This window comes from Orbicella faveolata, unplaced genomic scaffold (assembly GCF_042242905.1).
Source record: "Orbicella faveolata isolate gen_17 unplaced genomic scaffold, um_ofav_v1 contig_25, whole genome shotgun sequence".
NCBI classification, from domain to species: Eukaryota; Metazoa; Cnidaria; class Anthozoa; order Scleractinia; family Merulinidae; genus Orbicella; species Orbicella faveolata.
The window spans coordinates 30,549,816-30,569,078 of record NW_028301553.1 but is presented as its reverse complement, the minus strand read 5'-3'; the positions used below and the strand labels follow the sequence as shown (position 1 = coordinate 30,569,078).

Genomic DNA, 19,263 nt, shown 5'->3' with positions numbered 1-19,263 from the left:
ATTCAATAACCTCAAGCCAAATGATCTTGTGCATTTCCCTGACATTGAATTAATATTGTGCAACTTACTCTGGTTTTCCTCAAAATTCTCTTTTGATCCTTAACGTTCGAGATATCAGTTAAAACATAATGCCACGATAATATTTGAAATTATATTTCACCCTAAATAATTATCGAGATAGTGATATTGGTTATCTATTGCCTTTTAATGTTTTGCCCTACTTACGCAGCAGGTGAAAGTATTAATGTGGAAAAAAGCGATTACAATCAATATTTTATCATATAACTTTTAAAATAACCTTAATGAAAAGCTGACATGTATTACTGACCAACTGTTAGACTCGGCAAGCCGTCCGTTACAACTCGTACTAAGACACGCTCACATTCTATTATGATAAAAAAATGTTTGTTCCGGAGGGACGTTTACAAAGATAGGTTACTATAAAATTTTGTAAGCTCTTTTAAGGGATACGAGACGAAGTCAGTCAAGCTCCAAAACTGGTCAACAGACAATACTTCCAAACTCTATTTCAGAACCAGATTATTATCAAAAAAGGTATTGATCATGATTTATTGAACATTTTTGGTTGGAGGTCTATTTTTATTTACTTACTTTTAGCGAAATAAAAACAATATTTCCAGTTATGAATTTTGAGATAGCTTACTTTGCTTCTAAGCCACTTATCAATAATTCCAGCATTTTCATATTTTCTAGAAAAACAAAACCGGGAAAAAAAGGTAGTGAAGGGTAATTAACGAAACTTGACTAATTAACAGTTGGGGCGAAGCGGTTAATTAACCCCAGCTCTTAAGATAAGTAAATTTCCTGGGCTAAATTTGGGCAAGCAAACTGTGTTCGAATTATTTTTCACTGGCGTTCACTGAAAGCATCTTCCTAACTAGAAGGCGGGGAATTGTATTCAAAGAAATTAGTACCCAATTCATAATATTTTCTCGCGGCGCTTACAAAAAGCAAATACAGTTGAATCCCGCTATTTCGAATCGCAGGGAATCGAAAAATAATTCGAAATAGCGGGAGTTGGAAGTAGCCGATAGTAAGTGACTGAAGAACAAATCTAAGGAAAATGGTTTTGAGTTCGATGTAACGTGGATTTCGAAATACGAGTTCGAATTACGTACCGGGGTCCGTACCATTGAGAAGGAAGGACGCTGGGTCGATGGAAGGCACTTGCTGGTTGACATGTTTTGCCACCGAATAAACATAATCTATTGGCAAACTATTTTTGTATTTGACTATTTGATTTGCCAAACAAATCGCAAATTCAAAAAGTGAGTATTTAATTTGCATGGGGTGTTTCAAAAGGCAGCTGGAAACATTTCTGATCCATCAAAAAGAATTTCATTTAATTAAAATCTCGTCATAAGTTAGCTTATAAAAACAGTAATTTCATATTAAAAGGCAACGAAAATTAAACCAGAAATTACTGGCACGTATTATTGACAAGTGGTCACCCATTTAGATGTGATGATGAGGATAAGTTAAAATGAAAAATCAATACTTGACGATTTGTTTGCATTTTTTCGTCAAATAAGAAAATGGGAAAAACTAAGCCAAATGGAAAAGGGGCATTATTAGCAAATAAACAAACTGAGCAGGGACGAAAAATCAATCAAACCACAGTTTATCTTCACTTTTGGTGGCTGGTAAGTGCAGCCATTTTCATTTAGATTTTATACAACGAACTGTGAGCACAACAGAAGGTTCTGTCTCTCGCAGCATGCAGTCATTGATCGTCACTACCGAACCCCGAAAAGAAAACTTGACACAAATCACAGAAAATCGCTTGTAATCTTTTCTGTTATCTGGTGCTTTTTAGCTAAAGTGCGCCATATCGATCGGAAACTGTAATCGACCTGAGGAAGCGAGATGACATTTTCATTTCCGAAAATACAAACGAAAGGAAGTAATCTTTTCCTAAATGGACTATTCTTCATAAACACGTGTGAATTCCCAAGGTAAAGCTGTCACTCGTGCAAACTTCAAGTACATATGCTTCATTATTGACCCAGTATATTAGTCCATAACATTTATTGATTAGAATCTCGTGACTCATTGAAGAACTTATCCTAAAAGGAAAAAAAAAACAAAAACAAAAACAAAAACAAAAACAAAAACAAAAACAAAAAAACAAAAACAGAAAAAAGCAACAAGAAGTAGACAGTTTCCATGATAAAAACAGTTACATATCTTGGAAAATACACAAAACTGTATATGTGGCATAAAATAACCGAAGAAATCCAGTCTATTACTATTCTATTTGAAAACGCAGCTTTATTTCTACGGTTAGGCCTACCCTCCACAATAACCGTCACGAAAACGGAGCTTTTCGAAAACGCTCTTCAAACAGGAGAAATTTGAAAACGCCGGCTTTGCGTTTTCGTGTTGAAGGAAAACATTTTGAAAACGGAGCTTTCCGAAAACGATGAACTCACGATAATCATGTGATTCCCCTGCACGAGATCCCGGGGTACTCCCCCACAGTACCTATTTTACCCGCCCAACGGGGTCGTGATTTTGGAATTCCTGATCTAGAGCGGGGTATCCATTTTCGAGACTTTTCCTTGAACGGGGTTTAATATTCCTAACGCCCTTGGTCACGATATAAAGAGAACCGTGTTTGTGTACGCGCGGCGCATCTTGATAAAATTAGCCTGTCTTTTCAGTTTTGCTGTTCGTAGTGTGTCGCAATTTTCCTCAGTCACGACCAACCCTTACATGTTTAGAGCGCTTTTCGTTTAAGTGTCTTAAGACCAAAACAAAAGTTACCATTCTTATGCGGACATTCCAATAATGTTACACTTTAACACACTAGGTTGCTTCAACCTAGCTTAGAATTACTTCAGCCAGAAAAACGTTCATTCTGTGACACATTTTAATTTCATTTCCTATTTTGCACGGTCATTTTAGCGATATCTAAACAACTTGGGTTCATCAACTTCCTTGTCTAACTAGAACATGTTTACATTTTATCTGATTGGTTGCGGTTAGCTATTAAATAGTTCTATCCTTCTATCCTAAAAACAGTAACAAACACGTACACGCCCACGCACACACAAAAAATTTAGTCATTCTCCATCAATCGACTTTTCTCGATATATCATAATCTCTTGGCTTTGGCTGTACCCATTCGAGCCATTTCCAGTAACTGATGACGATGTAAACCACATCGAAACATGTCTTACCAGATAAAGCTGCCCTTGTTGGCCTTAAACTGGCGATTTACAACCACAGCTTTCCCGCAGTCAATTTAGATGTGCAGGCATTAGTAGGCAAGTTGTTCACACTCAACACGGAAGAAAGGACTTTTAAGATTGGCACGACTATGAGCACGAGATTGATGACGAGTATGATTTTCGAATTTCAAACCAGTGACGTTTCCAGAGCCCTCGTCACGGTCTTATGTTCGTTTTGGGTAGAGAGGGTAGCTTATGGAATGAGATGGGTGTGTCACGTACTCCTACACAAATCTTAAATCTCCCAATGCTGGACTACAAATCTCACTACAAACCAGTACCAAAAAACACACAATTGTATTAAAAAAAGTCCCCACAAAAATCTAGTATTGCTAGGCCAGTAGACTTTCCTTGATATATTGCAGCGCATCGTTATAGCCATTCCCATAAAGTTGAGTCAATAGTCGTTTTCTTGGTGGATACAAGATGTTTCTTGCCCTTCGCATGTTTTCTCTGTTGACGTACACATGCATGTTCCTCCAGTTCATTTCCGAAAAGACGCGGGATTCATCCCGCGGGCAGATCTCGCTATTCCCGCTGAACGGCGACACTCTTATCGTAAATCCCGTGGGGGGAAGTGGTTGGTTGTCAGTGAAACCACCATCGTACCATGCCTGGGTTAAAAAAAAAAAAAAAAATTAAAAATAAAAAATTAAACAAAAAAGGCTTCAAAGAGCGATAGAATTCGAAGGTGCAATGTACTGAAACGTCAGAGTAAAAAGACATCTACCTCGGCACAACTAATTCTCTCCTACTTCGATACAGCTCTAAAGAGGTCCGCGGTGAAGTGCTAGAGTGGTTTTGAATTTGGTGCAGTCAAGGCAACCCTAGCTTCCCCCGTGCTCTCAAAACTCCCGAATACCGTAAACTACCGCTTATATATAAGCCCTAGGCATACACGTATACAATTTCGTAAGGGCTAAAATTGCAACGCAATCGCCAACGGCCTAATGTCACGTATTAATCGTATTCAACGTCTGGGCCGCCTGTGGCAAGACTAAGGCCCATTTAGCGTCATGATTTAACGGCAAAAAACGGCTTTCTTGTGAAAATTTGGTAGTCAAAGGGTTAAGTATTAAAGTCGCATAACGGTCAGTTTCCTTCCTCAAGTGTTCTATAGCTTGGGAAATGAACTATCCAGAAAAATGAGAAAACTTTGCCTATGAACGACCCCTGGCCACTGCACAGGGTCTGCACACTAATGGCTGGTAGTATACGATAGCTCAGCCAATCAGATTGCATCATTTGCATAAGTATACTGGTAAACAATTAAGGTTGGTTATTTGCATAAGTATACTGGTAAACAACTAAGGTTGGTTGGGTTTTTCCGCGTTCGATCAGCCAAATCCGGTTTTAAGTTGGTTGGTCGGACTGCCGGCATCAAAGTCGGCTGAAACAAAAAGTTTCCGCTTACAATCGTTTTCGATTGAATTAGTCGATCAATGTTCACTAGCAGTCATTTCAGCCACAACCAATCAGTAGTCCCGATAGAACTCGGCGTTCCAATAAGAAAATTGAACTGAATTTACCAAAACTTGTTTCAGTCGCAACAGTTGGAGCTGCGTATTGTTCTCTTGTAATCAAAACAAAACAAAGACACAAGGATATGATTATTAGTATTCATGTTAACAATCTCAGATTGGCTACTCATATAAAAAATTAAAAAGGTATTCAAGGTTATCTTGGAATGAGAAACAATTATTTTTGCCAATTGATTTTATTAATAATGCAATGTAGTAACAGCCTCAGCAATACATATTTTCTTTGACACAAAAATTTTCACCCTCAAACTAAATTCAATGACTAAATAGTAAAAAGACACGTCTACATGTATACATGACCCTGTTTTGCTCTACATAATATCAAATTGCCCATTCATTATATCGATCTATTTATTTTTAGCATAAATCTACTAGCGTTCTATTACAAATGCTGTTCTCTGATTGGCTACGCTACTCACTATCTATACTGTGATAGATAGTGAGAAGCGTAGCAGTGTGCGCTTGTTAACAGAATGACGGCCGCTTATTTGCGTTTTCGAGGTGTCTGTGAAGAGTGTTTAGATATTCTAAAGTTTTGAACGACTAGTAGATTTATACTAAAGCAATTAGATTATTCGCTCTTGATTTCTATGCGAGAAAGCTGACTCGGGCTGCGCCCAAATCCACCGTCACGCGATAGAAATGTCGAGCTCATAATCTAATTGCTTAGTACACAGTGGAACCCCGTTAATACGGTCACCAACGGGCCAAGGGTAAAAGTTCATGACTGGTCTAAATTGAGTGACTTCTAAACAGATATTTCACAATTGCACTTCTAACAACTTTTCTTTGATAAGCATCGGAATGTAGATATGTATCTTTAAAGCAATGAAACTTCAATCAGCACATACACTATTAACAACGGAACGATGAATATAACTGGTTTGAGTGGCCGCATAAAGGGGGTAAAATAATAAAGGCTTATACAGGTTGGGATTTCAGAAAGCGGCCGTTGGCCGTGTTAACGAGGTGGCTGCATTAACGGGGTGTTCCTATAGTAAATGCATGGGTGTTTCGCCACGACAAAAAGGGGTGGCCGTAATAACGAGGTGTCCGCATTAACGAAGTGACCGTAAGTCGGAGTCCCACTGTATATAATATTTTTGCTCGTTTGCGCATCAGTCATTACATCAGCAGCATATTTAAGCTGGAATAACTAAAACATGAATCGACCCGTGTGACCATATAGAACACAGGTTGGGTTCAAGGACAACTGGACACAGGTTTTAGAAAAAGTCGACAAACAGAGTTGGGGTTCAGTCCTCCGAATCCTCGGAAACACACAGCTTGAAGAAACAGGGCTTAGCTGAGCCTTTGGGCGACTGGAAAAACTTACTTTTTCATATAAGCGTAAATGCTGGGCACCCAGGATTTCATGGTTAGGAACCTTTGGGCTCTTCATACTTTTTCTTAGACCACAGCCTTGAGAAACTAGAATCAATGGGCAACACCTTTTTAAAACTTTTGCTGAGCCAACTTGGTCTGTTTTATTTAAGTACCTCTCAATCCCTTTTCTATATCTTCCCTGGATTTACAAAGGTGAAAGACTAAAATACAAAGGGTACTGGAACAAAACAAAAATTGCTAACTAAGGCAGACACTATAGGTTTCAAACAGTACATATAAAAAGGCCATTTCATAATAAATTCTAATCTTGATTTTCCATGGGCAAAGCAGATGGTCGAGGGGCTACAGGATAGCTGCACAGGTTCTCCTCTTGAAGAAACCGTAGAGTGTCATTATAACCTAACTGAACTAAACTCTCTATTCCTTCCTTTTTGGGAGGTATAAATATTTGCAGTTCCCTTTGCAGATTTTCCCTGTTTACGTAGACATTCATATTACGGAATGTGACATTGGTAAAGCCCTGCGACTCGTCCTGTGGGCAGATATCATTGCCATTACCACTGAATGGAGAAATGCGTATAGTTCGGCCAAACGGAAGCCTTGGCAAATTATCACTTAGTCCACCATCAACCCATTTCTGTCAAAAAATAAAAGAGATGTTCAACAGCCCCGATTGTGAGGACAAACCAAAAGGTGAGGGTGGTTACTAATCAATCAATGCTCTGCCAAGTAAAAAGCAGTGAAATACAGTCATGCCCTTAGTAGTTTCATAATACCTTTTTGACCAGATGATTTAGTTTTTTTTTTTACAACTAATACACATAATATTAATGAAACAATTATTAACCAAGCATGCAAGCTGTACCAGGATGTTATCGGTCCAAGGTCTTGACAATACAGACAGAGTAGAGTGAGGTCTGGGTGAGAAAGCCTAAGTGCTGATAATAATATTATTATAATTCTCCCTGTGAGTCTCAGTATGGTCCCACACCACCACAGTTAATAAGGGATTTATTTCATGACAGAACATTTTTAGAACAAATCAGGGGATCAAAGACTGGAAACAAAAAGTAAACTTCAAGCAGGCAATTCTGACTGGTGTACTCAAAAATAGAACGACGACAAGAGAGTAAGAATTGAAGAAAAAGAAAAAGTTCGAATCTTCTATACAAAAACATTTACTTTGTTTTGAAAAGTAATCAATAACACTTAATAATAAGCCTTTAGGAGTGGTTAGCAGCATCATTTGGGACAGTACAGCTGACCAAATATTTGTACTCTTAAAAGTGACAATATTGGACAGGCAATAGAGCAATCTGATTGGCTGAGCTGATTTTTAGCTATTGACCCATTGAACTACAAGTTACTTCAATCTAAAAGTCAAGCAATGAATAAATACCATGCCTGGTCGACTACATTTATAGGAAATCATGTTTAACTTGGTGCATTGCTCATAATATAAATAGAGGGTAATTAAAAATTCATCAAAGTTGATAGATTGAACAGATGATTAATTTTGTAACTTTATTTACCTGGCCTTTGAATTGAGGAAATGTCAGTCCAGCATAAAAAGGAATGTAGCAACTTGCCAGTAAAACCTTGTAGTAGCAGAAAGGTGAAACAAATATATAGAGTCAGATTTAATAACAATCACTCAATTTTTAAACAACAGTTGGTAGAAAACTAAAATATTGTAGTAATAACACCCTCTAAAGCATACCGTGTAACACAAACTCAGTACACATGCAAATCAATCACAGTTAAACAATCACCCCGTCAATCAAAGTCTCAAATTAAACACTACTTGCAAAGTAAAAAAATGATCTTTGCAGACCTCTGTGTTTACAACTTTTACTAACAAATGCCACAAGGCAAATTATGATTCAAGAAATTAAAAAAAAAAAAAAAAAAAATTTAAACTTTGACTTTAAATTTCGCTCAATAAATCATTTTCATCATCAGGGCTGAGTGATCAATTTAGTTCAGTTAATTAATTTAACTCATCTTCTCATAATAATAATAATAATAACAACAACAACAACAACAACAACAATAATTAACACTTAAATATAGTGCAATTTTCCACATGACGAACATGATCAAATATGCTTAATAGGTTAACCTGCTGATTTCAAAGACATCAACTAACAATTTTAAAGGGTCCCATCCATAAACATAGTACAGAGCAGGAGCATGGAGCTGACTGTACTTTTGAGGGAGGTTTTTTTTTTTTTTTTTTTTAAATTTAATTTTATTTGTTATCTGCATGTGCTTACAGGTACAGTATTTACATTGTTACAAGTGCTAATTACTGTGTATAGGTAATATAAGTGTGATTACAAGTACAGTATTGACATTGTTACAAGTGCTAATTATAATATATAAGTGATGTAGGTGTGTTTACAAGTACAGTATTTACATTGCTACAAGAGCAGTATTTACATTATTACAAGTGCTGATTATAATATATAAGTAATATAATATGATATATGATATGATATGATATGATATGATATGATATGATATGATATGATATGATATGATATGATATGATATGATATGATATGATATGATATGATATAATATAATATAATATAAATGTGTTTACAAGTACAGTATTTACATTGTTACTAGTGCCAATTATAATATTTAAGTGAAATAGGTGTGTATACAAGTGCATGTCACTTATAATGCTTAGGAGGAGGGGTGTATTTTCCTATTTAATTATTAAGAAAGATGTTCTATTCTGTATTTGGTTAACACTTTATCAACGAAAGTGGAGAGGTGAATAGCTTTGTTTTGCATCGTAAAAGTATAGATGTAGAATCTCATAAACAAGATCGTATAATTAAATTTCTTTAATAATGTTTTATCGTATGGGCCGGGCATGATGCCAAATAGTTTTTCTTCTATTGTTGGACTAAAATTCAAATTATTGACAGCATTAAACCAGTCGATGACGTTTTTAACAAAGCTCTTAACAAATTCGCAATCATTAAATGTGTGATCAATTGAATCATGTTCAGCGCAATAGAAGCATTCATCATCAGTTTTGATTCCGTATCTAAAAAGTTCCTTTTTTGTTACAACAATTCTATGAATAAGTTTGAATTGAAATTCTTTTAATTTAGTTTCCTTACAAATGTTTTCAGCAAGGAAAATATTTTTTTCCATGTCTCCCCATCCAACTGCATGGTTTGATTCCATTTCGTTGGGCCAGTTTGACACCTCGTGTGAATTTTTTTGTTAATTAAACAATAGAAGTCCCTAGTTTTGGCTTTGACTAAGTTAATTTCTGTCAAGTCGTCTAGTTGGAAAAGGGAGTTGTTCTCGATGTATGGTTCGCTTTCTGGTGGTAATGTGTTTTTCGCTTTTGTGGCTAGATGCTTTGGTATCGCACTTACAACTTGATAAAATTGGAGAAAGTTTGATTTGCAAGCGAATTTGTTTTTAAATTCTTGATAAGACATAAACTGGCCATTGCTGTTCAATAGGTCTTGTATAAAAAGAATGTTGTTGTTAAGCCATTCACTGATGAAAATGGGCTTCCCTCCAATGTTTGAGGGAGGTTATTTGTATTACAATGGTGAACATCAAGGAGACTATAACAATTTTGGAGTAATAAAAGGCTATGTTTGATTATACATGTACCTGGATCAACTCTTCCTTTGAATCAAACTCTGATATAATCACATTCTTCCTGTCTTTTAAACTTGTTACAGAGACAAATAGCCTTCCTGAACAAACTCTGTGTGAGTTAGATGGCAGATGAAGCTCAAGTCCTCTTCTTAGATTCCCTACTAAGTCAAACTGTGGATTAAAAGGTCCCAGAGGGTGTCTGCGAGCATCATGAGTAAGGTCAATCACATAGTCGGAACACTTGTTCAGTGGGGCTGATGTTGCCAATACTGCGGCAACCAGAGATCCTGCAGAAGCCCCTGCGAAAGCTGTCACATTCTTCAGAAATTGCGGCGCATGTGATGACAGGCAGGCTGCAACTCCAAGATGGTAAACTCCAAGAAAACCACAGCCTGCAAATGATAGGTTCATGAAATCTGCATGGGGAAAGACGAATATTAAAATTGAGCCGAGATGTGTGTCGTAAATGAATTCAATGAACTGTGTGGGTATAGTGTGAAGATGTAAACAGCCATGACGACAACTTTTAGAGTGGATAGTTAACAAACTCATATTTAGTAAAATACAGAGAACTCAGGCAGCCAGCAATGAAATAAAGATCACAGGATAAGTTTAGCAGGCTTACATGTATTGGTCATTCTCTCCCCTAGAAAAGAAATGATCAGTGGAACAGAGGATTGCCTCCAGTCAAGTTAGAAGCATGTAAATAATTTTTACGGACTGATTGCTCTAACAATTTATCAAATTATAAACTGAATAATAAGAAATGAGTAAACTTATACACTGAGTACTGTAATATCAATCCAACTCTGTTCACGTCACATCCTTATCTCTGACCCCAGATAAACAGACAAACAAACAAACCAACAAAGAACCTCCTATCTCCTTCTTAAATCAGCTGACGAGCGATTGCTTCAAAACGATCACGAGGTAATACGGAGCAAGTAAAAAAAATTCCAAGAGAAATCGTTGCATCTTACGACACAGTTAATTTTTGTTAAAGTAGAAAGGCTAGCGTTACTAAAGTAAAGATCCAAGTTACCTTTTCTCTTCTGCAAAAAGAACTCTGAAACTGGAGACAGCACTAAGCGATCATGAAAACATCGACTTAGCGACCACGCTTAAAGAGTTTATGAAATGTAACCACGCTTGTATGAAAAACTGGAATCGGTGGACTTGGCAAAAGAAAATTGGATTTAACCCGGTCATCGAATTTGTTTTCGTTTTCTTCTATTTAGTTTATCTCCTTTGCTTCTTTTCTTTCCTTTTCTCTCGTTCTCTTAATTTTTTTTTTGTTTTTTTTTTGGAAATCATATAATGAGATAAATGACTCCAAACAATATTGAGACTCCATTAAAGGAGGGGTTTCATTAACTTTCCACTAGATGATCAAACCAGGCAGACCAAATCATTCTCACAGCCGGTCAATTTGCCCAGTGCTTGGCCCTTGTTGAAACCCCTGTGAAATTGGGGGGGGGGGGGGGGGGAGGGGGTATACCATATCCCGTTAATTTCTGGTCTTGATATTCCATATCCCGTAAATTTAGATCTTTTGTGCATTTTAAATTTATTTGTTCAAGAAAAGCTTACAGGTGTATATTTTGCATAAATTCAACAAAAGAGAAAAGTCTGTTTGGCTAAAGTACAGTATCTTTATGAGATGTTTGACATATTTGTATCATCAGCTAAAAACAATATCAGCCTAAAATTGTTACTTTCAATTAGTTGTATAAGCTTTTCATTGAAAATGTGTCAGGTTACAGAGAATATTAATACCCACCCCAAGGGGGCTAAATTGCAATGGAAAAGAATGAACCAAACCTGGAATTTCCAGACGGATCCGAAGGGGGAGAGGGGTGGGTGGGGGGAGAGGAAGGTTCAATCTCATGGTGAGGGTATGGATATTTGCTGGAACTACACAAAAAGAAAAACATAGGACAAAGGATAACACACCATTGAAAGCTTTAAAATTGTTTTTTTTGTTGTTGTTTGTTTGTTTTATTTTCCAGCTTTTTATTTAATTTGCTGTTTTACAACATTCATTTAGTAATTCTTTCATTTTTCAGCCAAAAAAAAGATAATCTTTATATTATAGAAACTGTGATGGAGTAAAAACCAGCTTCTGATCTGTCCCACTGCATGACTTGTGGTCCAACATATTATTTGATATTTTTCACAATTGACACAGGGTCATGCAAAAGGGCTATACCTCTGGTTAACTGATTCAGGGACTGTTAGAGGGTTATGCATGCCCTTTTCAAAATTTCAAACCTTTTTATTTTGCAATTTAAAAGGTCCTCAAATCACCAACAGAATTTCAACACAACCTTGTCCTTCACTGCAATTTTAGCAGCCTCTTAACTGCGGTTGCTGTTTAATCACTGTCATGTGTTGGAGCTTTTCCCCTTACTGGACTTCTTAGCTGTATCAAAGGGTTTCAAAAGGTCTAGAAAAATGACTATTTGCATTTTCACTACGATCAATTAAACATAGGAGACTTAATCACACAAGTCAATCAAAGTGAACTAAGAGGCAGACGATTAGGATGTAACTAGTTATCACACAGGAAGTCAAATAAATAGGTATTCTAAAAGAAATGGGAGGTATAGTGGCCTGGTGAATTGGCATTGCGAGTCAGACTTCAGAACAGGCAGTCTACGTTTTAGCTCTGTGCTGCAGTCATGTTGGTAATTTTGCTGTGTCAGGTTTTACTCGGGTTTGCCACATAACATCCATTGACTGCATCCATCCAGGTGCATGCATACCAATAATTTACAAAAGTGAAGTATTTATATAAGATTCTATGAGTACTCTGTTTCCTGTATCCTGTGAAATGAAAAAAAAAAAAAAAATTAAATTAAAAAATAAGCTTCCAATCAGTAATTTTTATATTTAAATCTGCATCACAGAATAATATGTACTGCTTGATTCTGGGGGCATTCTAAATGTTGAGCCACAGGCGGCCCAAGCTCTCAATGTTATCGGTTTTTTTCTATTTTTTTATTTTTTATGCGAACGTTCAGGCTAACGTGACATATGGCATGTACTATTACATAACGACCGAATTTGACCACGCGAAACATGACTCACGCCTTGCAGTATATGGAGGTGTTGTGTTACAACGGTTTGAATTTATAAAGGTTTGTATGGGAATGCAACGGCTTTGCTTGAAAAGCCAATTATTCTTATATTTTGTGAATAAAGTCTACTTACCCTGTTGCTGTGTTGTATTCTTTGTTGTTTGCCAGCTCCTTGGGCCGATCTAACGCGATTTCGGCGAGTTATCGTTCTGTGGGTTTCCACTACTAAAAGAAAGACAAGGCCGGACACTGATTTCCGGAGTGCCCGCCGCTCGAAGCGAATAAATCCACTGAAAATAACCCTGCCGGCTCAATTCCTCCGTAGAATCGAAGAAGAAATGTTGAAGTTCCATGTCAGTTCACTCGCTATGCGATTCCGTCCACAACGCCTTCGCAACGATACATTTATTTTGAGATTGCTTCGCTTGTAAACCCGAAAACAGCCGCGTCACAAAAGTTAGGACACTTTCGTGGTGTTGGGTAACTATAATTAACCCGACCGGGGGTAGTCAGCAACGATTTGTCAACGGTCAGACCAAAATGCTCCCCGGGTAACCGGGCACTCCCTCTATGGGTTTCACAACTAAAGCACGAGGGTACCCGGGGAGCATTTTGGTTTGACCGTTGACAAATCGTTGCTGACTACCCCCGGTCGGGTTAATTATAGTTACCCAACACCACGAAAGTGTCCTAACTTTTGTGACGCGGCTGTTTTCGGGTTTACGAGTGAAGCAATCTCAAAATAAATGTATCGTTGCGAAGGCGTTGTGGACGGAATCGCATAGCGAGTGAACTGACATGGAACTTCAACATTTCTTCTTCGATTCTACGGAGGAATTGAGCCGGCAGGGTTATTTTCAGTGGATTTATTCGCTTCGAGCGGCGGGCACTCCGGAAATCAGTGTCCGGCCTTGTCTTTCTTTTAGTAGTGGAAACCCACAGAACGATAACTCGCCGAAATCGCGTTAGATCGGCCCAAGGAGCTGGCAAACAACAAAGAATACAACACAGCAACAGGGTAAGTAGACTTTATTCACAAAATATAAGAATAATTGGCTTTTCAAGCAAAGCCGTTGCATTCCCATACAAACCTTTATAAATTCAAACCGTTGTAACACAACACCTCCATATACTGCAAGGCGTGAGTCATGTTTCGCGTGGTCAAATTCGGTCATTATGTAATAGTACATGCCATATGTCACGTTAGCCTGAACGTTCGCATAAAAAAAAAAAAAAAAAACCGACAACATTGAGAGCTTGGGCCGCCTGTGGTTGAGCATTCTGCTTATTGCAACCTCCCCAACACACTCATAATCAAATATGAATAAATCTTACTCTGTAGGCGTTTGCATTGAGAAGTACTGAAGTATTACGTATATTTACTATAGAACAATACAGGATAAAAGAAAAAAAAAATGATAGTAATAAAAATACACGTGGTGCTCACTTGCACTGTGGACAGCCATAGAACACTGTTTGCCCCTCATCAGCCGACCTTGTTTGTCGTGTGGTGTAGGTCATACCCTCGTGACCACAGTTCGAACATTTTCTGTCAACCTAAATTCAAAATAGAATGAAAATGGTACAGGGATTCATATGACCTCACTGACATCTGTTGATTACAAGTTATGTTTACTAAGTCCTATACCATGGGTCCTATTGGTTCCTCAGAATCTTTTGGTGCTGCTGTCTTTTCTTTTGCAACATTAAAAACCCTTCTGGAGTGCACTTCTATTCCTTCGAAATCTGAAATTAGTGAAGCAAGCATAAGCGTATATAAGCAATGCATACACCGTTAAAAAGTTCAAGCTCGTTCCAAAATGTAGAATAATGGTGTGTTAATTAGGAGGAAGCGCGTTCATGCAGTCGCACATACAAGCAGCAACAATATTTGGAATATAACCTAGACTGTAAACACAGGGTCGCCTTGTATTTTACTAAATAAAGTCCTTACATTCTACAGACAACGGTAGCTACATGTACACAGTGTACTCGAGCGCTCGAGTCGAGGGCGGCTAAGCTTCTGTTTCCCTATTTAGTAACAGGACTTTTTGAACTCTTACCAGCCGTATCCTTTTGAAAGTTACAAAGACAGCAAGAAACGACATCTGTTAAGCCAGGTAGAGGGAGAATAGATCCGCAACGAGGACAAAAATCTGGATCGCAGCTAAAAGTTTCGACTTGCTTCACTTTATTCGCCATCTTGAATTGTATGGAAAGCCGCTGAATTAACTATGCTAACAGGCGGCTCAACAATTCGCTATCTCGTCTCCATTCCCTCCTGACTCGATCATGTGGCACGCTGCTAGGTTATTTTTGCTTTATTTGTTTGTTTATTCTTTTTTTTTTCCTTGCTTGATAGTTGCCGCCATGTTTACGGTCACAGGGCCTAACTGTAAGGTGACAGATTGTGTAAGCCGATTATGTAAATAAAGTTTAAAAACAAAGTAAAGTAGACAGCTGATGCACCTTATCCACACAAACATTAGCATCAAAATTATGGACACTAATGAAACAAGGCAACAGGTTTCTACTACTTTCTGTTTTTGATTAGCATGCTTCCTAGGCCATTAGCTGATTAATTAATATTTACTCTGTGGCATTATAATATATCAAAGACGCTCATATGTATGCAGTGGCTTTAAGGTTCCTACGATCCAAAAGGTGCTGATTTTCTTAATGGGTGTTGGACCCCTACTGAATACATCAATTTCAAAGAGAATATCCCCCTCCCCAACCTGTCTTATGGATGGTAGAGAAAGTTCTGCATATTTCCAGGGAATCCACGTTAGAATGCTTAGTAATGGTAGATGCCCGGCCAGTCTGTGAAGATTTATCGAAGCAGCTGGTGATGTCGATCTCTTACTGAGCCTTAGGAAATTCTTCATACTTCCAGTTGTTTTGTTCGGCTATGGGTACAACGTCTTTTCCAGTGTGGATCTAGGAGCCTCTAGAAAAACGACTAATCTTGTCGATGGGACGCTCCAGGAGTGCGGACTTGGTTTTCAGCCTGACTCTCCTCACAAGCCCGTCTCTCTTGTTTGGTTTTACTTCCAGGATGCGACCAAGGAGCCACAAGTTTTCTACCACGAGAACAATGTCTCCAGTTTCAAAGTAAATCCTTTATCTTTGCAGTGATTACCTTCTCACTTATAGCAATAAAACTCCCCAGATAGTGACTTTTAAAAACAAACTCCAACCGAATGGAATAAAACTAAGCATAAGCTCTCAAGTACGCATTGCGGACCTATTTGTTAATTTTTTTTTTTCCCCAAAAAACTCGTTGTTAGATATGATCGTGTTTTATTGTAATTTATTATATGGAGAAGAGTGTTTTACTGGGAACTAAACCACTCGTAGATTCCATACGCCACTTCATCCGGGACCCGAGTGGCGTATTATCCGTATGTCACCTTTGTGAGTGTCGTATCGTTCAATGACGGCACGATTCCCGCCTTTTGCTTTTGTTGAATTGGTTTCTCCACATAATAAAAAGAACATTACACGTTGGCTCGAAGATATGAATTTTATGTTCTCGTGGCAAGAACATAAAATTCATATCTTCGAGCCAACGTGTAATATCCTCTATATATGCATGTGTCAGTTCCTCAGAAGTGTCAGAAGGATCCTCTCTCTTGAGGAACTACACAACGTAATCTGTTTATCCGGTCTAGGCCTGCTGCACGAGTCTGGTTGGGCTTTAGGCAATGAATCTAATCAGCAGATCTTCACTACTACTTACTTACCACTACTACTTACTACAACTTACTACTACTTACTAATCAGCAGATCTTCACTACCATCCGTTGCGACGGTCAATGTGCAGTATTTGAATGAGTCGATAACCACTTGCTTGTGATTGAACACGACCAAAACTATACATCAGTTTTATTGTCTCAGTAGTCGTCCATAAAACAGGGGAAGAAGAGGGGGCGCTTATTCGAGGGGAGGCGCTTATTGTAAATTTTGGCCCATAGGTGGGGAGCTTATTCGAAGAGGGCGCTTGGTTGAGGGAAGGAGCTATAATTCGGGAATTTATGGTATATTAGGTATTTCTGTTTTAATCTTTGCACGTACGCCAAAGTTTCCCTTTTTCCTCTGATTATAAACTGTATCCAGGTGAAGTAACAGTAATATGAAATATAAAAGTAAGTGCACTCCTTGTTTACTTCTACATTTGCGCTGGCTTGGTTTGAGGGACAGGAAGTGCTTTGGTGTCTCTTTCTTACAAAATATTTAACACAAATTACGAAGAAAATGTTAAATTCAATACATAGTCACTGTTTTGTGGACCACAAGACTTGAATGAATGCATACACCGAATGCAAATATGGCGGACCGCTCTGTTGGCGCCCGGGACGAGTCGCATGCAAGCGAGGCTAGTCAGGCTTTGATGTTTTGTTTTGACATTGCTTCTCCAGAAAAGTCTTGCTTCGTCGTCGATATGGTCTGTTTTTGTTTCGCCCTCCCTATAAGTTGTTGTGTTCCTGAATGGCACCAGAAGGAATTGAAATCTTCCACAGCAGAGAAAGTTTTTTTTTTCTTTTTCGTTTCCGCGGTCACCTCTCAGGGAAAACAGACGAAGGTAAGTAGCTCACGATCGCCGAAGGAACTGTTAAAGTTTGTTCGTTCAGGCTGGAAGATCTTAGAAAATGTGTAAGCAACCGCCGCATTTAGCTCCAAGTCGTTCCGCTCGTTTGGCTCAAAGCATTCACTGGATACAACGATGGGCGCAGTTGAAGTTCATTCGCTTGATTATTACACCGTGGTATTTGTTTCGTGCGATTCCGTGCGAGTGGAAGCGAAGTCAACTTCTTTGAGACAAAAGATGTTTTTCAAGAGGAGCTTTTCTTTACTTTGGGGAAGGTACTGGCCATGTAAATCGTGTTGGAACACCACCAGACACCACATAAGCTCGTCATTTAAACGATTTTTCTAAGATCTTCTAAAGGTGAAATGTAGCGAACAAACTTTAGTTCCTGCGGCGATCATGAACTCCTTTCCTTCGTCTCAACGAATTGCATTGATCCACTATTTTCCCTTAGCTTAAGAGGCGAACGGTGGAAAATTTATATCCCTTCTCGTGGCGTTCGAAAACACAGCAGCTCGTAGCCACAGCTAAGTAAAACAGACCAGATCGACGACATCAAAGCCTGAATAGCCTCGCTCTCATGCGACTCGTCCCGGCGCTGACAGAGTGGTCCGCCATATTTGCATTCGGTGTATTTTACACTCACAGGTACTGCTAATGACCTGTAAAACACTTTTTTGGTTCAAGAGTTCCCTCTACCCAAAAATAAATTGAACCTCAAACCTCTGAATCAGCAGATATGCATATTACATTTGGACATGCACCCCTTGAAACCATGAGCCAAAATTAGCCTTCCAAATTCACAATGTCTTCTGCTTAAAAAATTATGTTATTGAAAACTACGTTATTGATTATTATTGAGGTAGGATAACATGAAAGAGCAAGCATGGGCAATGAGGGGCAAAACGCTCACTAAAGTCCACTTTCGCTCGTAAGAAAAGAAACACATGACCACGGATGACAGTTCTACTAGCTTCGACAAAAAAAAAAAAAGATTTGACCAAAAAAAGATCTGCACTGTCCTTCACTTTTCAATCTTACCCGACCCTGGCTAAGTGTAAGTTTCCCCCGCATACTTTCTCTTGCCTGGCGAAGGAGTAAGGAGGCGCTTTCCATTGGACAAAAAAATTCCGCTTTGCGTGCATTATAATTACCGGCACATGGCGTAAAAACACAAGAAGCCAAGACCTTTGTAGATCAACCAGATTATACTTTAGGGTGCGTTCCTTTGGGATGATCTGGATCAGGATCAGTGATCCAGGATCACTCAGATCATGGTGCATCAAAGGGGCCTATAAGTCCACTCTGGTCACGGATTCATCGGCTCCTTTGATGCACCATGATCCGAGTGATCTTGGATCACCGATCCTGATCCAGATCACCCCAAAGGAACCCACCCTAATTAGATTCTCCATAGAAAACCACTCTAAATTATGCTTCGTCTTTTACTCGCGAAAAAAGAATAAAATCTGCTGAAATAATCTTTTATAGTCTCAACTTTTTTTTAAAGATATTGTTGTGCTATAGCAGGTTTCAAGTCTTAAGCTAAAGCGCGATAACACAGTGAGAGGTAACATAAAAGCACCTGGTGTGTACGTTTACACAACACTAGTGTTCGCGTCTCAAAGATGTACTTTTTTCCCTTAAAAACGGATGTAACTTAATTAAAAAAGAGTTATGAGTATTTTTAAGCTGTTTACTTACCGTTGACTTTGACAACAGTGACTGTCCAGTTTCTCTTTACTTATGTCAACGAATAGTTCGCTGAACGACTGGTCCCGTTATTAAAGATTGTCAGTAAAGAATCCGTC

At 38.3% G+C, this 19,263-nt stretch overlaps 2 protein-coding genes across 4 annotated transcripts; both read right to left on the bottom strand.

Moving 5' to 3' along the window:
- Positions 1-2,875: 2,875 nt before the first annotated feature.
- LOC110064907 (patatin-like phospholipase domain-containing protein 4) lies at positions 2,876-10,908 on the bottom strand. 3 transcript variants are annotated; one of them, XM_089293909.1, is made up of 4 exons: positions 10,824-10,907; positions 9,794-10,197; positions 7,675-7,740; positions 2,876-3,868 (listed from the first exon to the last, which is right to left on the bottom strand). In XM_089293909.1, exons 2-4 carry the CDS (start codon positions 10,190-10,192, stop codon positions 3,587-3,589), a joined length of 747 nt encoding a protein of 248 aa, XP_089150035.1. In that variant the 5' UTR covers positions 10,193-10,197; positions 10,824-10,907; the 3' UTR covers positions 2,876-3,586. The 3 variants fall into 3 exon arrangements, with proteins under 3 accessions (XP_089150035.1, XP_089150034.1, XP_089150033.1); XM_089293908.1 differs by lacking the exon at positions 2,876-3,868 and adding an exon at positions 4,953-6,779 and having other exon boundaries at positions 10,824-10,908; XM_089293907.1 differs by lacking the exons at positions 2,876-3,868; positions 10,824-10,907 and adding an exon at positions 4,953-6,779 and having other exon boundaries at positions 9,794-10,348.
- An 883-nt stretch (positions 10,909-11,791) lies between these two features.
- LOC149109840 (DNA-directed RNA polymerase I subunit RPA12-like) lies at positions 11,792-15,091 on the bottom strand. Its single transcript, XM_089293906.1, has 4 exons — positions 14,925-15,091; positions 14,510-14,607; positions 14,309-14,418; positions 11,792-12,607 (listed from the first exon to the last, which is right to left on the bottom strand). Exons 1-4 carry the CDS (start codon positions 15,061-15,063, stop codon positions 12,583-12,585), a joined length of 372 nt encoding a protein of 123 aa, XP_089150032.1. The 5' UTR covers positions 15,064-15,091; the 3' UTR covers positions 11,792-12,582.
- Positions 15,092-19,263: the final 4,172 nt, after the last annotated feature.